Here is a 21,973-nt window from a genome sequence, read left to right as displayed (position 1 = left end):
GCAAGGGAAGATGCTAAGCTCAATTTGTGACAAGTGGAAAAATCTTCCCATCTGAGAAATCACCAGGACTTTGAGGGTTTGGATTGCTGGGCCCTTGAAAATGAAATGGGTTGAACATGTGGTTTCCTGGTTAAGACGCTAGAGCCGCTGAATTGCTTCATTGAAGATGAAACTTAATGTCTTGTTCTTTGGCATTTTATTTCAAAATCGCAGCTAGGGAAAAAAAAAAATCAACTGCAGCACCGGGAGATCTGGCCTGAAAACGGAGATGCAGATTTGGGGTCAAGGTGTATCGCTGACCCACAACACGGAGCAGCGGGGAGTACGTGTCCCCAAGGCCTGAGTGGCGGGGCTAGGGGCCAAGACGCCTGGGTCAGGCCCTTATGGCTTTGGGAGTATAACGTGGGAACACCGGAGACCCAGGCATCCCGGCTCCCCCGTCTTTTACTTCATATTGCACTTCAGGTGAGTCATTGGTACGGAGGTGAAGGTCCAACAGGGGCTGGATGCTACAAGTCAGTGGTCCGTGGAGTGGTCCAGCGTAGCCCAGAGCATTACACCGGGAGCATCCATTCATGGGCTTTTGATCCGTACTATGGGATAACACAGGCGGAGGTGAGGGGAAACCAAACTACAACTCCCAGCAGGCCCTGGGGCATCCTAGCCTGAGTGCCGGCAACGTTACGCCCCAGGGGCTCATGGGAAATGTAGTCCGCTTCCCGGAAGCCCACCGACAACCATGGGGAGGAGGAATCATGGCAAAGATGGCGCAGAGGCCCAAAGGAGTTGTAGTTCTGCAAAGAGGAGTTCTTGTAAGGCTCTGAAGGCTCGGGGGGCGGGGGGGGGGGGGAGTTCTTCAGCTGAGAAAACCTGGATAGGCAGGAGATATAGTTCTCGGTCCAGATACTCAGGAATTTACAGAAGCTTACAGAAAAGGAGCTCCAGTTCCAGTGCCAGGAAAGGCAAGATAGCTCGGTTCAGACGAATGAAAGTACCTCCAGAGGCTTATGATAGGATACGTTCTTAGGTCACAGAGTCGGGGCAGAGTCCAGAGGCTGGTAGGAGCAAGATTTCTCAAGCCAGCTCCTGGGGATCCCTGGGACTCGGAACTCAGTGACCAGAATGTTGGCTTCAGGTCCCGGAGGCTCATGGGAAGGGAATTTCTCAAGCCAGGGCTCCCGAGGCTCACAGAGAAGCCCCATTTAGTCCCAAGAAGTGTTCTAGGCCACAGGGCCTCGAGGAACACAAACTCAATCGGAGGCCCAGAGGCCGATGGAAGGAGCCGTTTTCAGCTGGTGGGACTATGGTGGGGGTTGGGGGAGGGGAAGCCTCAGTTCAGAGGCTCGTGCGACGGGAACTTCTCTTGGGCAACCGAGCATCCAGCCCAGGTCCCAGCTGGTGCACCTCACCTGGATCGCCTTCAGTTCCTTGTAGAAGCGGAGGATAAGCTGGGGCCCGTTTTCCATAGTGGGAATGTGGAAATGCTGGGGAAGAAAGGGTGGTAAGGACGGGCCCCCACCACCTTCTCCCTGACGGCCCAAGCCGGCCCTTCCTCACCTTGCCTTGGTACAGGATTTGGTGCACGGGGCAGATCTGGCAAGCGGTGCCTGAACCGAAGACTTCTTGGACCCGGCCATCCTCCAGCGCCCGCAGGAACTCCTTCATAGTGATCTTACGCTCTACCACTCGGAACTCACCCTGCGGGGCGAGACACAAATAACCTCTGAGCCCGGGGTGCTACCCTGCCGCTCCCTCCGTGCGGATGGTGAAAAAGACAGAGACGTGCCACTGTGCCCCAGTCCCCTCCACCCCCGCTCAGTCCTCCAGCCCTGCAACACAGCAGTACCCCATCACTCTGGCCACCTGAAGACAGCATGCCCTCACCCAGGTCCGGGCCAGGTCCAGCAGACTCTGTCGGACTACTCCAGGTAGGATGATGCCATCCAGTGGGGGGGTCACCAGTTCCAGCACTGGGTAAGGTGGAAGAGAAGGGGGAGGGGGCGTGTTACCTCACACCATCCCATCCTCTTAGGAGCCTCCCCACTCACAGCCAAGCCCCAAGACCTGCAGCCACTAAGAATTTCTGCTCCCACCCACTTCCTCCCCGCCTGGGGTTGGTCATGGGTGGGCTCACCCCCGTCCTCATAGGTCCAGAAGACGAAGATGTTCATGGTGCCCACCTCGGTGAGCTCGTGATCAGGCCCGTACAGCCAGAGGACCTGCTCGCAGCCCTTCTTTTGTGCCTCCTGCTGTACTAACACGGTGGGCCCGTAATTCCTGGAGGACAGCAACATGGTGGACCAGGTCATGGGACCCCCAGCCTTCCCCCAACGTGGCCTGATGTGAGTCTTTCCAGACCAGCGATCATCCTGCTCCCGCCCCACTCACAAACAGCTGTGAGGTCCTTCAAAACCACCTGTGATGTCACCTCCTCTGAGAGGCTTACTGAAGCTCCAGGCTGGGTTTCAAGCCTCCTCTGGGCTCTCATGATCAACTGGCCACCTCGATGCTGTCCCATTTTGCCCTGATTTAACACCCACTGTCTCTCACCCAGAGCTGACCTCGCACCTCATCTGCTCACAAGCCTTCCAGGGCTCCCCACTGCCTCTGGGACAAGATCCCAGCCCTTTGGTCCAGTGTTCAGGGCTGGGCCTGGTCTGGGACTACCTGTTAAGCCTTTTGCAAAAGCCAGACTTATTTTTCTTCTCTGACTTCGGTGACTCTGCCCCTCCCCACTGCCTCCACTAGTATGTTCCCAGGATTTGAAATTGACCCACACCAGTGTTCTTGCCTAGAGAATTCCATGGATGGAGGAGCCTGGTGAGCCACAGTCCATGGGGTCGTGAAGAGTCAGACACGACTAAGCAACTCACATACACACCACTTTTGTATCCAGGAAACCATCTCCACCCTACCCATCGGACCTCCTCTGTGAAGACTTTCCCGTGTTCCGGTCATCTCCATCAGAGCATGGATACTGGATACTGGGGCTCCCATCCGCCTGGGAGCCCCTGGAGGGCAGGACCCAGATCAGACTCATCTGTGTCCCCAGCTTCACCCAGCACAGGGGTTCAGTTCAGTTCAGTTCAGTCGCTCAGTTGTTTCCGACTCTTTGTGACCCCGTGGACTGCACCACGCCAGGCCTCCCTATCCATCACCAACTCCCGGAATTTACTCAAACTCATGTCCATTGAGTTGGTGATACCATCTAACCATCTCATCCTCTGTCATCCCCTTCCTCTCCCGCCTTCAATCTTTCCCAACATCAGGATCTTTTCAAATAAGTCAGCTTTTCACATCAGGTGGTCAAAGAATTGAAGTTTCTGCTTCAACATCAGTCCTTCCAATGAACACCCAGGACTGATCTCCTTTAGGATGGACTGGTTGGATCTCCTTGCAGTCCAAGGGACTCTCAAGAGTCTTCTCCAACACCACAGTTCAAAAGCATCAATTCTTTGGCACTCAGCTTTCTTTATAGTCCAACTCTCACATCCATAAATGACTACTGGAAAAACCATAGCCTTGACTAGATGGACCTTTGTTGGCAAAGTAATGTCTCTGCTTTTTAATATGCTCTCTAGGCTGGTCATAACTTTCCTGCCAAGGAGTAAGCGTCTTTTAATTTCATGGCTGCGATCACCATCTGCAGTGATTTTGGAGCCCAAGAAAATAAAGTCCGCCACTGTTTCCCCATCTATTTGCCATGAAGTGATGGGACTGGATGCCATGATCTTAGTTTTCTGAATGTTGAGCTTTAAGCCAACTTTTTCACTCTCCTCTTTCACTTTCATCAAGAGGCTCTTTAGTTTGCTTTCTGCCATAAGGGTGGTGTCATCTGCATATCTGAAGTTACTGATATTTCTCCTGGCAATCTTGATTCCAGCTTGTGCTTCCTGCAGCCCAGCGTTTCTCATGATGTACTCTGCATATAAGTTAAATAAGCAGGGTGACAATATACAGTCTTGACATGCTCCTTTTCCTATTTGGAACCAGCCTGTTGTTCCATGTCCAGTTCTAACTGTTGCTTCCTGACCTGCATATAGATTTCTCAAGAGGCAGGTCACATGGTCTGGTATTCCCATCTCTTTCAGAATTTTCCACAGTTTATTGTGATCCACACAGTCAAAGGCTTTGGCATAGTCAATAAAGCAGAAATAGATGTTTTTCTGGAACTCTCTTGCTTTTTCGATGATTCAGTGGATGTTGGCAATTTGATCTCTGGTTCTGCCTTTTCTAAAACCAGCTTGAACATCGAGAAGTTCACGTTGGCCCTCAGGAAACCTCACGAGATATGTTTTGAAAGGACCTGAATGAACTCCCAGCTGGGGCCACACCTGCTGTCCCAACACACCCTACGTCCCCCCTCTGCCTTATCCGCATCCTAGCCCTCCGTGCCCTGCTGAGCCGAGGCCCGTGGCAAGACAGATAAACCCACAGGAAGTCCACAGGCAGGCTGGTGGACGCCAGAGCCCCTGGGCATGACAGGAGCTGATGGAGGTTGGGTTTTCAGGGGAGGCTACCTGGAGGAGAGGCCAGTGAGCTAAGTGTGAATTCATTTCTAGAGACTTCCCTGGGAGCCAATCTGAGTTTCTCCACTGGACACCCAAAGACACACCCTGTGTCTCTGATGCCCCTTGCACCAGACCCGAGGGGTGGGTAAGGCACTACTTACCCTCCCACCTTGAAGTTGCCGACCCCGCCCACCCAGGCCCGGATGAATGATGGATCTGCCAGGAGGGAGACAGGTTTCAAGGAATCTCCAGAGAAGTAGGTGCCCACCGGGCTGAGAATGACGAACAGGAGGGCTTGAGTGGGGTAGCCGACACCTAGCGAGGGCTGCGATGGGCGGAAGGGGGCATCAGGGACCCAGGAATTCAGGCCCCCAGCCCCTTCCCTGATCCATGCCTGGGTCCCCGGCCCTTCTCCTTCAGGAAGGCAACCCGCCCCCAAAGTGTGGCTCCCCAGCCCCCCGGAGCCGGCCCACCTCGTTCCCGATCAACACGGGCCGCACGTAGAGGCTAGCGCCCACGCTGCCGGGGACCCAGTCCTGGTCCACTTCCACCAGCCGGCGGATGCACTCCAGTAACTCAATTTTGTCGAAACCCTGGGCGGGATGAAGATGAGTCAGGGGACCCTCGCGACCCTGGCCCCCACCCATGCCCCCCTGCCCCACCCTCCTCGGGCGGCCGGGGCCCCTCACCGGCAGGCAGAGGCGGAGGGCCGAGCGCAGCATCCGTTCCATGTTGAGCCAAGGTCGGAAGAGGCGCACGCGCTGGTCCCCGCCTTTGAATGCCTTCATGCCTTCAAAGAGCTGCAGGGACAGGTAGGGCGGGAGGCCAGGGTTCAGAGAGACAGTTCACCCAGCCAGGGAGAGACAGAGGCTGATACACAGGGATACAGACAGAAAAATACAGTGAACAGGGAAGAGATTAACCCGCTGAGCACAGAGAGGCGGAGAGAGAGAAAATATCCGACAGACCAGGAGAGGAGACAGCAAAGGACAGAAGCCAGAAAAAGCAGAACAGAGAGACCCAGAGCAAGGAGCACGCTTTGCTTAAACCCTTTCCACGCTAGTGGGACCATTTCACAGGAATGAGGATGACGTGGAAGTTACCTATTTATTTATTTGGCCACACCACATGCTTTGTGGGATCTTAGTTCCCCCGACTAGGGATTGAACCCAGGTCATTCGGCAGTGAGAGCTCAAAGTCTTAACCACTGGACCACCAGGGAATTCCCAGATGTTATCTTTTTAAATAGCCTTTTTGTGTTTTAGAGAAATACTTTAATAGCCATGGATGAAATCATACAATGTCCACCCAGATGGCCAATAGGGAAAAGATGCTCAGTATTGCTCATTATTAGAAAAATGCAAATCGAAACTACAGAGAGGTACTACTTCATAGGTCAATATGGCCATCATTCAAATGTCTATGAATAACCAATACTGGAGACCGTAGAGAAAGGGACCCCTCCTACACTGTTGGTGGGAATATAAATTGGTGCAACCATTATGGACTACAGTATGGAGGTTCCTAAAAAAAAAAAACAAAAAACTAAAAATAGAGTTGCCGTATGATTCAACAACCCCACTTGTAGGCATATATCAGACAGAACTAATTCAAAAAGGTGCCTGTACCCCTGTGTTCATAGCAGTGCTATTTACAATAACCAAGATATGGAAGCAATTTAAATGTTCATCAACAAATACATAAATAAAGATATCACTAAAGAACCACCCCCCTATTCCCACTAAGCCCAGGGCAGTTCTTGGTGAGTAGTAGGTTTCTGTTGACTGGATGAATAAATGAATGAATGAAGAATGCAAAATAAAAATAATTGGAGTATTTTGGGGAAAAAGTGTAAAAATAAGGGCAAGAGGTAAGAGTGGGAAGCTGCCTTATCAGATATGAAAACAGATTATAAATCTACAACACTTAAAGTGACATTGACAAATGAACTGACAGATCAAACAATGCAAGAGACTAGAAAGTGGATTATCGTATAACTGAATCACTTTGTGTACACCTGAAACCACCACAATATTGTAACCCAACTGTATTTCAGTAAAAATTGTAAAAACATGATCAATTCATTTAAACGGTGCTAAACAACCAAATATCCATTTCTGGGGGGAAAAAAAACTAACTTTGATCCCTACTTCATACCTCACATCAGGAAAATTTTCAGGTTTAAATGAAATTTCTTCTATAAGCACTAGAGGAAACACAAGAGGACCATTTTATATTTTGAATTGGGGCTGGTGTTCTAAACATGACAAATCACAGAAACCAAAAAGAAAAGACTGCATAAAAATAAACTGGGTGAAAACTTTCAACTCACATCACAAATGACTTATCTTTAATACACAAGGTACTCCTCCAAATAAATACAGAAACCCACTCTAATAGAAAAATCAGCCAAGAAAATGGACAGTTCACAGGAAGGAACTAAAAATGGCTCTTACGTTGTGAAAAGATGGTCAATTCCATTCATAATCAGGGGAGAAAAGGCAAATTAAAATTACTTTGAAGTACCTTCAAAAACACTTAGGAGGTTACACAACATCTAAAAGTTTGACAAGGGTCATCCAGGGTAAGGGGAAAACAGGCCTGACTGGCAAGTGTGGAAACTAACACAGCTTCTATCAGAACATCTGTCACAGAAGATATTGATGACTCAACATCTTTCAACAGTTACAAGCACATACACCCTTTGAGCCAATAGTTCCAGAAATTGAAAGGAGAGATATATTTGCTTTTAAAGGAAGTGAAGTGTTTGCTAGTTTACTGCAGTGCTGTTTATAATAGCACAAGACTGAAACAACCTAAGTGTCCAACATGGAATACTACACAGCAGCAGAAAAGGACAAAGGTCTTCAAGGGCGGCTCAAGAATCTCTAGGCTCCATTAAAAGAAGGAAAAATGAAAGTGCTCGTCACTTGGTCGTGTCCGACTCTGTGACCCCACGGACTGTAGCCCACCAGCCTCCTCTGTCCATGGGGATTCTCCAGGCAAGAATACTGGGGTGGGTTGCCATTTCCTCCTCCAGGGGATCTTCCCAACCCAGGGGTCAAACCCACATCTCTTGCGTCTCCTGCATTGGCAGGCGGATTCTTTACCACTCTGCCACCTGGGAAGCCCTATGTAAGAGATATCATGAAAGACATGTTTTTTGGATGCTCAACCCCTTCATCTGCACTCATTCTGCTAAAGAAAAAGTATTGGGTCCCCAAAAGTACTTTTGTCCTTCAAAAGTACTGTTGGAGGACATCCTATCATGCTGGGCTGATAGGAGAGCCAAATAAATGGTGATCTCCAAAAGCCACCTTCCTGGGGGTGGGGGGGGGAACTCTGTAGACACGTCCTGACCATCCGTCCTTTGTATCTGTTTCCCACGCTGGGTCTCCTTTGCACAGAACTGATCCATTTGAATCAAATGTCCAGAGTAGGTGGGAAGAAAAACCATCAAAATTCTGAAAAGAAAAGAAAGAGAAAAAAAAAGGCAGGGGAGACCATGCCTAACGTTGGAGAACGACTCCGTAAGGGACAAAAATTACTCAAACTGCCAACCAGCTACTAGAACTGCAGTGTGTCCCTCCAAAAGTTTGCAACAAGTAAAGCTTCTTTGGAAAAGACTTTACTTTCCAGCCATAGCTTGAAGCTGGAGACTGGGTCAAATGCCTTCTGGGTCATTCTCCTCGTGGGCCCTCACCAAGTCCCACAAAGCCAATCCTCCTCCTCCTGTGTCCCCATGTCAGCATGGTCCCGTGGTCTACACGGTCACCCGACTATACAAACCCCCAGGCATGGTCCTCAGCCCTCCCTGCCCTTCTCTAGCCCAGCCGGTCAATCCCTGGTATCCCTGAATCTCTCTGCCCCATCCCCTCCTGGTGATCCCCCCGGCTCTGATCTCAGCTTATCCTTCACATGGCCTGAGAGGGGTCTTACTCTACCTGCTCCATGCCTGCTCAGAGTCCCCCGGGGTTCCCAGTGCCCTTGACAAGGCCCCAGCTCCTCTGAGGTTCTGATGACATCCTCAGCCTCCCCGTAGCCTCCAACCCCATGCGTCCCTCCCCAGTATACCAGGCTCTTCTTTGGACTGTGTCTTTATACTGATGTCGTCTCTCCCTCTAAGAGTCTTGGCTCCCCTCTTTGCCAGGAAATACCCCACTTTCAGTCGAATCCGAGGTAGGGTGGGCGTTCCTCTTCTGGCCTCCCACAATACCTCAGCTGCCTCCATCAGAGTCCAGATCCCCCTGGGTGGTCACCAAAGGGTGGGGGTTTTCAAATGAAGGAACTGGGTCTGCTCATCTCGGGGGACCCAGCATCACCCAACATGGGACCTGGAACATGACAAGCCTTAGAAAAATGGATGAGGAGTGCGTGGAAATGAGAAACACACAAAAAGCAAACCCAGGGAGGTAGACCCAGCAAGAGACCCGGCAAGATGGAAGAGATGCAGGGAGAGACGGGGGAGGGAGGGCAGTCGCCCTGCCACCTGCAGGGAGTAGTGCAGAGCGGAGCAGGCTGGGTGCAGCGTGAGGTTCTGGAAGGGCTGGATTCGGGGCTGGCCCCAGCCCTTCTCCTGGTTCCATTCCACCATCAGCATGTGGTCGGTGAATGTATTCCCGAACAGCAGAGGCTGGCTGGGGTCAGGCTTCTTATGAGGCTCCTGTGTCATTTCTAGCTGCAGGTCAGCAGCCTGAGAAAAGACAGGTGTCCTAGAGTCTGACCACAGCTTCCAATCTGAAAAACTACAACTCCCAGGAATCCCTGGGGCTGAGAACCAGAGAGAAGAGGGATCTGTCGTCCCGGAGGCTTCTGGGACATGCAGTTTCATCTCTTTCCCATGGCCTGATGGCAAGCAATTAGGCTAACCCATTGCCACCCACCTTCACCTTCGGACCTTGGATCTTTTGGAGAGGCCCAAAGCTAACTCCCAGCCCTTGCCTCCCTCAGACCCACTGGTCCAGACCCCCAGCCCCTCTTCCTTGAGATCCAAACCCTAATCCCCACTGTCACCTTGAAGCTGGATGAGGCATATCTTCTGGGACCACACAGAAACCAAGGTACAGGGAGAAATCTGGGGGTCCAAATCTGGGGGTGGGGACAGAAGTAAGAAAGGTGATGAGACCAGGAGACAGAGAGAGCAGGGGGTCCTGGCACCCATCTTTTCCACAGCCTGCACTCAAGATGTTCCTCGGGCATGCTCTGTCCCAGGCCCAGTGCTTCCAGACAGAGCACGCGGCCCTGGCCAGGTCCCTTCCCCTGTCCTGATCAGCGTGGAGCAGGAGATCCCCAAGGAGGCCAAGTCCACTCCCTGCCCCCACAAGGGCCGTCTCAATAAAGAGCTGGATCGGCTCCCATCCCTTCCTCCAAGCTGGGGCAAAGTCAAATACAGGTGCCTCCTACCCCAGGGAACTTTGGCCCCAGCCCTGCCTGAGCCCAGATCAGACAGAGGACGACAAGAGACGGTGTGTAGGTAAGTGAAGGCCTCCCTGGGGAACTCAGATCCTGAAAAGAGTTAGAGAAGTGGAGGGCCCATAGGTCATACTCCCCCAGGACCCAGGAACCAGGGCCCCAGCCCTTCCTATCACAGACCCCGGATTCCAGGCCCCCACCTCAGGTTCCAGACCTCCAGCCCCCTCCACCCTCAGACCCAGAATTGCAAGTCCTTCTCTTTGGGAGCATTAGATCAACTGGGCTTAGCTTACTTGAGGCCCCAGTCCCACACCTTGGACACCAGCAATTCCAATTCCCTATGGTTCCCAGGGCTGTAGGGAACTGAGGGGCAGCCACATACACTTGGGGACCACCCCAGTCATCAAGAGACACTGCTTGGATGAACACTTCCCCTGTGGTCCGGCCCGAGGCCAGAGGCAGAGAGAAGGTCTGTCTGGGTCTAGCAGGATGGCTTCTCCCCCACAGTCTCTGACCTCACGATACCTCTTTCCTCAGCCTGGTGGGAAGGCAGCTATGATGAGGTTTGGCGGAGACGGAACAGCCTAGCCTTCTCCTGCCCTGTGAGCTGAGGGGACTGAGAACAGATGTGAATGGCCGAAGTCACTGGTCAGTAGGTGAGTCATGGGGAGACACAGGCTGTGGGTTTGGAGTGTCCTAAAGTCAGATATGCAGATGACACCGCCCTTATGGCAGAGTGAAGAGGAACTAAAAAGCCTCTTGATGAAAGTGAAACAAGAGAGTGAAAAAGTTGGCTTAAAGCTCAACATTCAGAAAACTAAGATCATGGCATCTGGTCCCATCACTTCATGGGAAATAGATGGGGAAACAGTGCAAATAGTGGCTGACTATTTTGGGGGGCTCCAAAATCACTGCAGATGGTGATTGCAGCCATGAAATTAAAAGACGCTTACTCCTTGGAAGGAAAGTTATGACCCACCTAGATAGCATATTAAAAAGCAGAGACATTACTTTGCCAACAAAGGTCCATCTAGTCAAGGCTATGGTTTTTCCAGTGGTCATGTATGGATGTGAGAGTTGGACTGTGAAGAAAGGTGAGCGCCGAAGAATTGATGCTTTTGAACTGTGGTGTTGGAGAAGACTCTTGAGAGTCCCTTGGACTGCAAGGAGATCCAACCAGTCCATCCTAAAGGAGATCAGTCCTGGGTGTTCATTGGAAGGACTGATGCTGAAGCTGAAACTTCAATACTTTGGCCACCTGATGGGAAGAGTTGACTCATTGCAAAAGACCCTGATGCTGGGAGGGGCTGGGGGCAGGAGGAGAAGGGGACAACAGAGGATGAGATGGTTGGATGGCATCACCGACTTGATGGACATGAGTTTGAGTAATCTCTGGGAGTTGGTGATGGACAGGGAGGCCTGGTGTGCTGCTATTTGTGGGGTCTCAAAGAGTCGGACACGACTGAGCGACTGAAATGAACTAAAAGTCTAGGCCATGAAGTCTGAGGAGTGGTCCTGAATGTTATGAGGGCCAGACAGCTTCTGGGATGATCGGAGTGTGGGTCCTGAGCATGGCCTCTAGGTGGCGCTCTGTGGCCTGCCCAAGCCAGGGGCGGGTTACTGGCCAGGAGGCGGACAAGACACCCGTGGTGTGGAGATAACACCCACCAGCAGGGCAGAGGCAGGCAGCAGGTGGACAAGAAAGCAGCCCTCAGAGGAAGGCAGAAAGGAAAAAAGTAGAGAAGAGGAAGAATAAGAAGAAATAAGAGACAAGGAAGTAAAAGACACGGACATTAAGGAACAGGGATCCAAGGCCAAGGGAAGTCAAATTAGATATGATCATAGCGGGGCTCAGCGACAAAAAGTCTGCCTGTCAGTACAGGAGACTTGGGTTTAACCCCTGAATCAAGAAGATCCCCTGGAGAAGGGAATGGCAACCCACTCCAGTATTCTTGCCTGGAGAATCCCATGGACAGGGGAGCCTGGAGGGCTATAGTCTGGGGGTTAAGAAGAGTTGGACATGACTGAGCAGCTAACACTTTCACTTTCATACACAGAGAAGGGAAAATCCCCTGGAGGGGGAAATGGCAACCCACTCCAGTATTCTGGCCTGGGACATCCCATGGACAGAGAAGCCTGGCAGGCTACAGTCCATGGGGTTGCAAGAGTTGGACACAGCTTGGTGACTAAACCACCACCACCACCATATAGAGAGAGAGACTGAGACAAGACACACGAGGGAGGGAAATTCAGGCATGGTAAAGCCTGGAGAAATCAAGAAAAAAAAAAATAAATACCGAAGGCAAGATAAACTGAAGCCATAAGAGAGAGAACAGGAAAAAGGAGAGAAATAGATCAAGACCCAACTTCGGGGGACAGCACAAAGTGAAAGGGAGACCGAGGGAAATGAGGAGAGACTTGCAGAGACAGAGCGATGCCAATCCCTGGAGAGAAGCAGTCTCAGCGATGTTTGGAGACAGAGATATCCAGGAGAGACAGAGAGGAGGAGCAGGAAAACCCACCCACAGGCAGAGAAAAGGCGCCGGACACTGTTTCCAGGAGATTATAAATCTGTACTGGCCACAGAGACAGTGTCACACTGGGAGAAGCTGCCTTCATCCTCCCAGGATATTTTTCTGGGGGCAGGGTTCTCACCTCCCCTCAGGGAAGGTGCCCACCACCTGATACCCCAAACAATTGGGGGACTGGGCCCCAAGATCTCAGATGATCGCTGGGCTTTAGGAACATAGAGGTGTAAAAAGGACTGGGTCTGAATGAGGAAATGAGAAATGGTTGGAGTTGGGGTGGGGTATGCACAGGGCAGGGCTCTATAATATGATGGAATCTCCACTGACCCCAGCACTCACAGCCCAAGGCTGTCCTACCGCCACGGCACAGGAGTGTCATCATAAAGCCAAGATCGTCCCAGACACAGCCCAGGCTGGTCTCCGTCTCAACTCAGAAAGGAAACATCTGTCCTGCTATCCATCAAGCTAAGAGTCCCATATAAAGTCAGGTACAAAGTTAACAGGAACCATTTTTCCCAACTTTAAGCTGCAGCTGTCAAGGGTTATAAAGACTCCCTTCTTAGAGTTGTTATTGTTTCCTTCCTCAGTGAGAAACCTTGTTCCCTCAAATCACAGGCTCTCTGAAGGTCTGCCTGTTGACATGTATCAATAAGAACGGAGGGTCCCACTCTTGGCAGGAGAATCTCTGTTTATGACAATGAGGTATTAACTCTGTTTTCAACCCTGGCGCAGTTTCAGATAAGGGGTTTCCGGGACACAACATTCTACCTCTATCTTTAGTGCCAAGAAAATAGGGCCTTGGGTCCTAGTCCCAGTCCAGACCTGAAACTGAACTCTGCCTTCATCTTGCTCCCACCCCTAGAGGTTCTGAGAATCTTCTCCTGTCGCCCCCAAAGGCTGATTCCTCCCTCCTAATCCATCCTGTCGCCCCAGGCCCATGCTTCTCCCATTGCCGTCTTCTCTTCCATATATCCATCCCTAGAAGTCCCACCTGGGTCCCCCTTCCCACCGATTACTTCTCTCCCTTCATCCCCATTAAGGCCTCGTTCTCCTTTCTAAGGGGCCCCCTCCTCCTTGGCTCCCTGCAGCGGAACCTGAATGCGGGAGGACCGGCGCCCCACCGGATGGGCCACCGGCGAGTGGTCCACCCGGAAGTGCGCCTCCCCTAAGAGCTCCCCAGACCCCGGCCGCGAACCCACCTGCCTCAATGCCGCTGCAGCCATGGTCTTTGCGGCTGGTATCTGTGCCTGCCCAGGGCGCGGCTCCGGATAAAGACGTTCCGGCCCCGCCCCGCTCACGCCTCCTTCTGTGGGATGGTTTGTCAGCCTAGCACCCCAGGCGGGCCTGGCCTTCGCAGTTGCAGGGCGCCCGCGGGGAGCAGGGCCCTACCGTAGAGCGCATGCGCTAGACCCCGCGAGAAGAAGGGAGTAACTTGAAACACACTCTCCTTCCAGCCCGGATGCTAGAGTGTGCATTCAGCGGTTTTCAGAAATGCATTTTAATAGGTACAGTACCGTGGTGGAGAGCTAAAGGGAAAAGAAGGGAGGAGTGGGGAGCAGAAATCTTCACATATCGCGATTCTTGGTGAAAAGAAAAACCACGCAGTTAAGATCGGCGGGCGCAGATGTTATGTAAAAATACACTTTTGAAGGGGCAGATAGGGATAAAGGGGAAGCTTCACTCTGACCGGATACTTACCAGTTTGAATATAGGTTTCCTTTCCAACGAGAAGATATACGTGTACTCTTTGTAACTTTTTAAAGAGAGAAACACCCAGGGTTTACCATGCCTCCTTCCAGCCCTTTTCATCAGGGACGCCTGGAAATGTTTAGTTCCCCAGTTCATCAATGAGCTCCAGTGAGCAGCCTCTAGGCAGGATTCCCTGGTTACGCCCCTTCAAGACTGTCTCCCCGATTTCATGACCCCCAGAGGCAGACAGTCGATTACAGTCCCTGCTGAGCGCGTGCACGCTCAGTTGCTTCCGTTGTGTCAGACTCTTGTCCCTGGGATTTTCCTGGCAGGAATACTGGAGTGGGTTGCCATGCCCTCCTCCTTCCCGACTCAGCGGGGATTGAACCCGTTTCTTATTTACCCACTGAGCCACTTGGGAAGCCCTACAGCCGCTCAGGATCTCTCTAATCGCTAGCAATTCAAACCTGTTTCAGTGTTCCCTATATCGTGCCCCGAGGTCACCGTGCGCACCAGCTCCCCCCCCCCCCTTCCGTGGTCGAAGTTACCCCATCGCTTGCATCCAGGTTACTGTGACACCAAACTATTGTTCCTGTTGTATCCTCAAACTCTGCTCTTTAGGTCACTCTACCCTGAGACATTTTGCTCCCAAATTCTGGTTCCCCAGCACGAAAAGCCACAGGCCCGGGCAGTCAAATTCTGAGTCCTTCCCGGCAGGGTGTCTCCTAGTTTTCCTTTCCACCTGCCCAGTCTTCCTCCCCTACCACCTAGGCTGGAGCCGCAAGGGTGCGGCGTCCAGGCGGCTCCCCGCCTCTGCCGCGGCCAATCAGCGATTGCCGCACACACCCCCGCCTCGGCCAATCCCGCTGCAGCGATGCAGCCCCACCTCCGCACCGGGGACTTACCCCGGATAGGGCCCCTCGCCCATCTGAGGGGGAGGCCAGACTCCGCTCCCTCCCAGCCGGGGAGTCCACACACCCTAGTTTCCTCCTCCTGAAACCCTGGAGTCCAGATCCTAGCCCTTTCTCCCTCTGACCTGGCAGTGTCAACCCCCTAGCTTTCTCTTCCCTCATTATTTTTGGTGCTGGCCAGCCTCCTACTCAGCTGCAAACGAGGTCACAGCTCCTTTTCCCTAAGGGCCAAGAATAAGGTGGAGGCCTGTTTGCTTAACTCCCTCCATTATCTCCTAATGAGAGCTTAACTGACTCTCCTTTGCGGGCCTTTTTAATTAGCTCGCCGGTGAAGCCGACCTGCAATACTTTTCTCAGGAGCCCTGGGCTGCAGTCTCCTGCAGGGAGACGCCACGCGTGAGAATGCGTGGGAGCTGGGTGGGGCGGGGTCGGGCGACTGGGTCCTGGCATGGTAGGACTCATAAAGGGCCAGAAATAAATGCAGTGATGCCCTCCTCCTCCTGGTTGCAAAGTGCTTTTATGGGAAGCTTTGGGGGTGCTTTGGCACATTGGTGAGTGGGCTGAATGTCTGCAGTCGGGGCTGGGGTGGGTGGAGTGCTGCACCTGAGAGGCAGAGGGTGGAAACTGGAATTTGGGAGACTGAGTTTGGGGTGGGAGAACCCTCGTCAGGGAGGCCCAGGTGGAAATGTGGGGGATCAGGAAGGGGTGGTGGGGGCCTCTGTCGGGGCGGCCTGGCCTGCCTTGCGCCCATACCCCAGCTCCGCACCCCCAGTCACGAGCAGCTCAGTCCCCGTGCAGAAGCTGGCTTCGGAGGCCAAGAAGACAGCAGCAGCCGCCACCTCAGCTGGCTGGCCCATTCGGCCCAGGGGCTGGGGAGGGACAAGGAGGGAAGGAGAATCAGGAGGAGCCCCGCCTGACCACCCCCACACCGCCTCAACCCGGCCCCCACTCCTACCTGGGCCAGTGTGCCCTCTCGGATTGTAGCAGTGGGGTCAGGTGTTGAGGCCGCTAGCTCTTCCCACAGAGGGGTCCAGATGTTTCCAGGGGAGATGCTGGGGTGGGGAAGGACATGGGGTCAGGGCAGTCCAATGCACACACTGCCCCTTGGGCTCACTCCCCCAAGAGGCTCTCCACCCACGTAGAGCTGCTCACCAGTTGACACGGACGCCATATTGACTCTCATCCAGGGCCAAGGCTTTGGTCAAGGCTGTCACTGCCCCCTGCAGAAGACGGGGCACAGAGAAAGTTCAGACTGGAGGAGATGAGTTTCCTTCTGCCGTCTCCTCCCACCCCTGAAGGAGGGCATGGCAACCCACTCCAGTATTCTTGCCTGGAGAATCCCATGGACAGAGGAGCCTGGCGGGCTATTGTCCACAGGGTCCCAAAGAGTCAGACACGACTGAGCGACCTAGCGTGCGACCTAGCCTGCCGCATGCACCCAACCAGGGGGCGGCAAGCAGGGGCATCGGAAGAGGGAAGTCACGCTCTCCCTGCAGGTCTCATCTGGCTGCACCAGGCTCTGTTTCCTGGAAGGCCAGGTGGCCATGCCTCAGGCCATACGTCAGGCCTGGGGCGCCTGCAGGAAGGGGCGGGTCTCTCAGCGGTGTACCTTGGTGGCCACGTAGGGAACCGCCTGGGATTGGCCTATCGCCCCGACCAGGCTGGAGATGTTGATGACATTTCCCTGGCTCTTGCGCAGGTGAGGGAGGGCGAGCTGGGGAGACAGAAAGCGGAGTAAGCTGCCAGCCTGTCTCTCTGCTCTTCAGTCATGCAGGACCTTGAGTAAATTCCAATTCTATCCCTCCCTTCGCTTGCCTTGGGCAAGGCCCATTCCTATCACAAAAGATTGATTAATGGGTACAAGGTGGCTCCCCCCAGAGGATACTCAGAATGGGAAGCTAAACTAGTTCCCTCTCCGGATCACCCCACCAGCTCTTGCAGACCTCGACTCCCTCACAAAACAGCCTCTGCCCCATCCTCAGTGCTGTTATCTTCAGATACTCCCCCAAGTGTTCCAACCTCAGGACCTCTGCACCTGCTATTCTCTCTGCCTGGAATGTTTTTCCTGAATAGCATGTGACTTACTCCTAGGGTGACCAACTCTCCCCAGTTTGCCCAGGACTGAAGGGTTTCTGAGGACATGGGACATTCAGGTCAGGGCTGAAAGGAGAGATCCTATCCCCTCAGCAACTTCAGTGTAAATGTCACCTCCTCAGTGAGCTTTCCCTGACCATGCTACTTTTTTTTTTTACTTTATTTTTATTTTTTTTTAATGTTAACTGCAGCATTATTTATTTATTTATTTATTTTTCCATGTATTTTTATTAGTTGGAGGCTAATTACTTTACATCATTGCAGTGGTTTTTGTCATACATTGAAATGAATTAGCCATGGATTTACATGACCATGCTATTTAAAACATCATTTTTTTTTTTAAAGGATGGCTAGGTGTCCAGTTCTGTAGGAATTTGGCTTACTAATCCTAAGTGGCCATTCACACATACATTCAATACACTGTGACCTTTTTTGGCAGCACCTCATATCTTAGTTCCCCGACCAGGGATTGAACTCACATCCCTATGGAGGAAGCACCGAGACTTAACTACTGCACCACCAGGGAAGTCCCTACCATTCTATTTAAAACTGCAACCTGCCTATCCCTGGGCCCCCAACCATTTAACTCCCTCCTCTCCCCAACCCTGGAAAGCTGAGGTCCATGGGCACTGAGCCAGGCTTATTCGCCACCTCATCTCAGCACTGGGCACACAGCTAGTGTTCAATAAATATTTGTCCCGCACTGCTGTGGCCCCTGTTCCACCCTCACATGCACTCCTTGGCTGGCATCCTCCCCCAGCCCTCCACTAAGGTCACCTATGCCTCTGTGTGGCTACATCAAGGACCTGCTAGTCTCTTATCAGCCTGACCTCTGGGCCTCCCTCCCTCCCTCCAGACAACCCGATCTGAGAGAGCCTGGCTCACTCAGTGGACGCACTGTAGCACTCACCCTGGCCTGATTCCATTTCCCCTAAATGTTGGGGTTCCTGGGTCCGCTCCTTGCCTCCCTGCTCTGCCATGGGAGCCCCACTTCCCTGGGTTTCCACGGGCACCTCCTAAGTCTCCCTCGGGCACCCCCTGTGGAGCTCCTGACCTGCCACCTGCAGGCATTTCTATCTCTGTCTCAAGGGCAAAACTTAAGTGTTGGATCCCCCAAACCTGCCCCCATCCCTGGCCCCCAGTCTCTGACGTGGGGTCCACTCCCACTCAGCCTCTCAAAACAGAGTCTCAGGAGATCTGGGTGGCCTTCCAGAGACTCCCCCTCAGGTCCTCAACAGACCCATCACCAAGGTGCTCTTAAATCTCTACAAGTCCCTCGCTCATTAATTCATTCAACCAACATTTCATGAGCACCTATTATGTGCTGGGTAACAGGGTAAAAGCTGGGGATACTGCAGGAATCAAGACTGGGAGAGATTTCTGCCCTCATGGAGCTCAAGTTGCATGGGGAGGCAGCCTGAAGCAAATGCAAGTGCACTGTGGAATGTTCTAGAGTGTGGTCAGGCTTCCCAGGTGGCTCAGTGGTAAAGAATCTGCCTGCCAAAGTGGAAGACAGGTTTGATCCCTGGGTCAGGAAGATCCCCTGGAGAAGGAAATGGCAACCCACTCCAGTATTCTCGCCTGGGAAATCCCATGGACAGAGGAGCCTGGCAGGCTACAGTCCAGGGGGTTGCAAAGAGTTGGACACAACTTAGCAACTAAACAGTAAATAAAGAGTGTGACTGGGGACACGAAAGCAGAAGGAGGGCAGGATAAGGGAGAATGGGACTGTTGGGCTGGGTGCAGTTTCAAACAGGGTGCTCGAGGGTGGGCTTTGGGAAAGTGCGTGTATGTTCAGTCATTTCAGTCGTGTCCAACTCTTTGAGACCCCATGGACCGTAAGCCTCTAGTCGCTTCTGTCCGTGGGATTCTCCAGGCAAGAATACTGGAGTGGGTTGCCATTTCCTTCTCCAGGGCATCTTCCTGACTCAGGGATCGAACCTGTGACCCCTGCAGTGGAAACACAGAGTTCTAATCACTGGATGGCCAGGGAAATCCCGGATTGAGCATTTTGAGTCCAGGTGTGAGCTGTGGGCACCTCTTAGAGAAAACCATGCCAGGCAGCAGGAACAGAGTGCAAAGGCCTTGAGGCAAGGCCAGGTGGGGCATTTGGCAGCAACGGGGCCACTGTGGAGGGAGGTGAGACCAGAGGAGCGACCGGTCAGACTGCGTGAGGCCTTGAGAGCCACCTCTTCTCTCGTGCGCAAATGCAGCCGCCTCCTGATGTCAGTTCCCACCCCACTCTGCCCTCTGATTTCCTCCTCATACAAGAGCCAGAGTGTTCTGTTCCTCGTAACGATCTTAGCATTCACGGGCTATCATCTTCCCGGCAGGCACTAGTAGTAAACAACCTGCCTGTCAGTGCAAGAGTCGCAAGAGACACGGATTCGATCCCTGGGTCGGGAAGATCCCCTGGAGGAGGGGCCTGGCAACCCACTGCAATATTCTTGCCTGGAGAATCCCATGAACAGAGGAGCCTGGCGGGCTATTGTCCACAGGGTCCCAAAGAGTCAGACACGACTGAGCGACCTAGCGTGCGACCTAGCCTGCATGCCCCCAACCAGGGGGCGGCAAGCAGGGGCATCAGAAGAGGGAAGTCACGCTCTCCCTGCAGGTCTCATCTGGCTGCACCAGGCTCTGTTTCCTGGAAGGCCAGGTGGCCATGCCTCAGGCCATACGTCAGGCCTGGGGCGCCTGCAGGAAGGGGCGGGTCTCTCAGCGGTGTACCTTGGTGGCCACGTAGGGAACCGCCTGGGATTGGCCTATCGCCCCGACCAGGCTGGAGATGTTGATGACATTTCCCTGGCTCTTGCGCAGGTGAGGGAGGGTGAGCTGGGGAGACAGAAAGCGGAGTAAGCTGCCAGCCTGTCTCTCTGCTCTTCAGTCATGCAGGACCTTGAGTAAATTCCAATTCTATCCCTCCCTTCGCTTGCCTTGGGCAAGGCCCATTCCTATCACAAAAGATTGATTAATGGGTACAAGGTGGCTCCCCCCAGAGGATACTCAGAATGGGAAGCTAAACTAGTTCCCTCTCCGGATCACCCCACCAGCTCTTGCAGACCTCGACTCCCTCACAAAACAGCCTCTGCCCCATCCTCAGTGCTGTTATCTTCAGATACTCCCCCAAGTGTTCCAACCTCAGGACCTCTGCACCTGCTATTCTCTCTGCCTGGAATGTTTTTCCTGAATAGCATGTGACTTACTCCTAGGGTGACCAACTCTCCCCAGTTTGCCCAGGACTGAAGGGTTTCTGAGGACATGGGACATTCAGGTCAGGGCTGAAAGGAGAGATCCTATCCCCTCAGCAACTTCAGTGTAAATGTCACCTCCTCAGTGAGCTTTCCCTGACCATGCTATTTTTTTTTTTTACTTTATTTTTATTTTTTTTTAATGTTAACTGCAGCATTATTTATTTATTTATTTATTTATTTTTCCATGTATTTTTATTAGTTGGAGGCTAATTACTTTACATCATTGCAGTGGTTTTTGTCATACATTGAAATGAATTAGCCATGGATTTACATGACCATGCTATTTAAAACATCATTTTTTTTTTTAAAGGATGGCTAGGTGTCCAGTTCTGTAGGAATTTGGCTTACTAATCCTAAGTGGCCATTCACACATACATTCAACACACTGTGACCTTCTTTTTTGGCAGCACCTCATATCTCAGTTCCCCGACCAGGGATTGAACCCACACCCCTATGGAGGAAGCACCGAGACTTAACTACTGCACCACCAGGGAAGTCCCTACCATTCTATTTAAAACTGCAACCTGCCTATCCCTGGGCCCCCAACCATTTAACTCCCTCCTCTCCCCAACCCTGGAAAGCTGAGGTCCATGGGCACTGAGCCAGGCTTATTCGCCACCTCATCTCAGCACTGGGCACACAGCTAGTGTTCAATAAATATTTGTCCCGCACCGCTGTGGCCCCTGTTCCACCCTCACATGCACTCCTTGGCTGGCATCCTCCCCCAGCCCTCCACTAAGGTCACCTACGCCTCTGTGTGGCTACATCAAGGACCTGCTAGTCTCTTATCAGCCTGACCTCTGCGCCTCCCTCCCTCCCTCCAGACAACCCGATCTGAGAGAGCCTGGCTCACTCAGTGGACGCACTGTAGCACTCACCCTGGCCTGATTCCATTTCCTCTAAATGTTGGGGTTCCTGGGTCTGCTCCTTGCCTCCCTGCTCTGCCATGGGAGCCCCACTTCCCTGGGTTTCCACGGGCACCTCCTAAGTCTCCCTCGGGCACCCCCTGTGGAGCTCCTGACCTGCCACCTGCAGGCATTTCCATCTCTGTCTCAAGGGCAAAACTTAAGTGTTGGATCCCCCAAACCTGCCCCCATCCCTGGCCCCCAGTCTCTGACGTGGGGTCCACTCCCACTCAGCCTCTCAAAACAGAGTCTCAGGAGATCTGGGTGGCCTTCCAGAGACTCCCCCTCAGGTCCTCAACAGACCCATCACCAAGGTGCTCTTAAATCTCTACAAGTCCCTCGCTCATTAATTCATTCAACCAACATTTCATGAGGACCTATTATGTGCTGGGTAACAGGGTAAAAGCTGGGGATACTGCAGGAATCAAGACTGGGAGAGATTTCTGCCCTCATGGAGCTCAAGTTGCATGGGGAGGCAGCCTGAAGCAAATGCAAGTGCACTGTGGAATGTTCTAGAGTGTGGTCAGGCTTCCCAGGTGGCTCAGTGGTAAAGAATCTGCCTGCCAAAGTGGAAGACAGGTTTGATCCCTGGGTCAGGAAGATCCCCTGGAGAAGGAAATGGCAACCCACTCCAGTATTCTCGCCTGGGAAATCCCATGGACAGAGGAGCCT

At 52.7% G+C, this 21,973-nt stretch overlaps 2 protein-coding genes and 1 long non-coding RNA gene across 18 annotated transcripts in view; 1 reads left to right on the top strand and 2 right to left on the bottom strand.

The window, feature by feature from the left end:
- Positions 1 to 179: 179 nt before the first annotated feature.
- BCAT2 (branched chain amino acid transaminase 2) lies at positions 180 to 15,458 on the bottom strand. Of its 7 annotated transcripts, none has more exons than XM_070450558.1 (11): positions 14,150 to 15,458; positions 9,525 to 9,599; positions 9,001 to 9,204; positions 5,201 to 5,311; positions 4,985 to 5,104; positions 4,673 to 4,836; positions 2,135 to 2,277; positions 1,885 to 1,970; positions 1,558 to 1,698; positions 1,410 to 1,484; positions 180 to 593 (listed from the first exon to the last, which is right to left on the bottom strand). In XM_070450558.1, exons 1-11 carry the CDS (start codon positions 14,294 to 14,296, stop codon positions 555 to 557), a joined length of 1,305 nt encoding a protein of 434 aa, XP_070306659.1. In that variant the 5' UTR covers positions 14,297 to 15,458; the 3' UTR covers positions 180 to 554. The 7 variants fall into 7 exon arrangements, with proteins under 7 accessions (XP_070306659.1, XP_070306660.1, XP_070306665.1 ...); XM_070450559.1 differs by having other exon boundaries at positions 13,651 to 14,241; XM_070450564.1 differs by lacking the exon at positions 14,150 to 15,458 and having other exon boundaries at positions 9,001 to 9,281; positions 9,525 to 9,596.
- LOC110133709 (uncharacterized) overlaps positions 9,674 to 21,973 on the top strand; it is a 25,570-nt gene continuing 13,270 nt past the window's right edge. The window contains exons 1-2 of one of the 2 annotated variants that reach the window (XR_011482035.1): positions 9,674 to 9,984; positions 10,461 to 10,579. This is a non-coding gene — a long non-coding RNA (uncharacterized lncRNA). The remainder of the gene's footprint in view (positions 9,985 to 10,460; positions 10,580 to 21,973) is intronic. The other variant, XR_011482034.1, reaches the window with a different exon arrangement.
- Positions 15,550 to 21,973, bottom strand: part of HSD17B14 (hydroxysteroid 17-beta dehydrogenase 14) — a 20,280-nt gene continuing 13,856 nt past the window's right edge. For 5 of the 9 annotated variants that reach the window (XM_070450565.1, XM_070450568.1, XM_070450571.1 and 2 more), the window contains 5 exons: positions 19,873 to 19,977; positions 16,661 to 16,765; positions 16,204 to 16,271; positions 16,007 to 16,103; positions 15,550 to 15,920 (listed from right to left, as the gene is read on the bottom strand). In XM_070450565.1, the coding sequence (XP_070306666.1) occupies positions 15,747 to 15,920; positions 16,007 to 16,103; positions 16,204 to 16,271; positions 16,661 to 16,765; positions 19,873 to 19,977 (549 nt within the window). In that variant the 3' untranslated portion in view covers positions 15,550 to 15,746. The remainder of the gene's footprint in view (positions 15,921 to 16,006; positions 16,104 to 16,203; positions 16,272 to 16,660; positions 16,766 to 19,872; positions 19,978 to 21,973) is intronic. The other 4 variants (XM_070450566.1, XM_070450569.1, XM_070450573.1 and 1 more) reach the window with 2 other exon arrangements.

This window comes from Odocoileus virginianus, chromosome 20, assembly GCF_023699985.2.
Source record: "Odocoileus virginianus isolate 20LAN1187 ecotype Illinois chromosome 20, Ovbor_1.2, whole genome shotgun sequence".
NCBI classification, from domain to species: Eukaryota; Metazoa; Chordata; class Mammalia; order Artiodactyla; family Cervidae; genus Odocoileus; species Odocoileus virginianus.
Note: the sequence above shows the minus strand (reverse complement) of the source record. Positions and strands in the feature narration are given on the sequence as shown.

Excerpts from the sequence above, each read along its gene's own strand:
- BCAT2 (XM_070450558.1), bottom strand. The coding sequence starts at position 14,296 with ATGAACTGGGGAACTAAACATTTCCAGGCGTCCCTGATGAAAAGGGCT. Across the intron at positions 1,485-1,557 it reads AAATCCTGTACCAAGGCAAG|CATTTCCACATTCCCACTAT; the intron begins GTGAGGAAGGGC and ends TTTCTTCCCCAG. Across the intron at positions 594-1,409 it reads AGGAACTGAAGGCGATCCAG|TACGGATCAAAAGCCCATGA; the intron begins GTGAGGTGCACC and ends GTTATCCCATAG.